Source organism: Ascoidea rubescens (assembly GCF_001661345.1).
Source record: "Ascoidea rubescens DSM 1968 unplaced genomic scaffold ASCRUscaffold_62, whole genome shotgun sequence".
Classification (NCBI taxonomy): Eukaryota; Fungi; Ascomycota; class Saccharomycetes; order Ascoideales; family Ascoideaceae; genus Ascoidea; species Ascoidea rubescens.
The window spans coordinates 1-1041 of record NW_017962974.1 but is presented as its reverse complement, the minus strand read 5'-3'; the positions used below and the strand labels follow the sequence as shown (position 1 = coordinate 1041).

Below are 1041 nucleotides of genomic sequence, written 5' to 3'. Positions count from 1 at the left end.
CAATTCCAATGGAAATGAAAATGGAAATGAAAATGGTGCCGGCGGTGAAAATGGTAACTCAAATGGTAATGCCAATGGTAATGACAATGGCGCTGATGGCGTTAATGGTAATGCCAACGGAAACGAAAATGGAAACAATAACGAAGGTAGCGAAAGTGGGAACTCCAATGGGAACCTCAACGGAAATGACAACCAAGGAGGTGAAAACGGAAATAATAATGGAAATGCTAATGGAAACAACAACGTAGGCGACGAAAATGGAAATAATAATGGTAATGCCAACGGAAATGATAATGAAGGTGGCATAAATGGAAATAACAATGGAAATGAAAATGGAAACAACAACATTGGCGACAATAATGGCAATTGGAATGGAAATGAAAACGGAAACAACAATGAAGGTGGTGAAAATGGTAACAACAACGGAAACAACAATGGCAATGGCAATGTTGGTGACAATAATGGCAACAGCAATGGCAACGCCAATGGAAATAACAATGAAAGTGGCGAAAATGGAAACAACAACGGAAACAACAACGGCAATGGCAATGTTGGCCACAATAATGGCAATTGGAATGGAAATGAAAACGGAAACAACAATGAAGGTGGTGAAAATGGTAACAATAATGGTAACGGAAATGGAAACTACAATACCGGTGACAATAATGGAAACAATAATGGTAATGGCAATGGTAACTTTAACAACAACAACAGCGATAACGACAACAATACTTCAAGTGGAAATACCGACAATTCTATTATTGTAATCAATGACAGCAGTTACAACGGTAATGGAAACAACAACGGAAACAACAACGGCAATGGAAACACTGGCGACAATAATGGAAACAACAACGGAAACAACAACGGTAATTACAATGGTAACAACAATAACAACCAAAACAATAATTACAAAAACAATGTTGACAATGGTTATACCATAATCAATGACAGCAGTTACAATGGTAATGGTAATAACAATGGTAATGGCAATGGTAATTACAATACCGGAAGTGGAAATGGAAATGGTAACGGTAACAA

The 1041-nt window shown here is 37.5% G+C and overlaps 1 protein-coding gene across 1 annotated transcript; it reads left to right on the top strand.

The window, feature by feature from the left end:
• Positions 1-21: 21 nt before the first annotated feature.
• On the top strand, positions 22-1019 carry ASCRUDRAFT_88798 (uncharacterized protein; the record flags this gene model as incomplete). Its single annotated transcript, XM_020195013.1, has 2 exons — positions 22-692; positions 715-1019. Coding segments are annotated over 2 exons (724 nt in total), but the record flags the coding sequence as incomplete, so codon positions are not given.
• Positions 1020-1041: the final 22 nt, after the last annotated feature.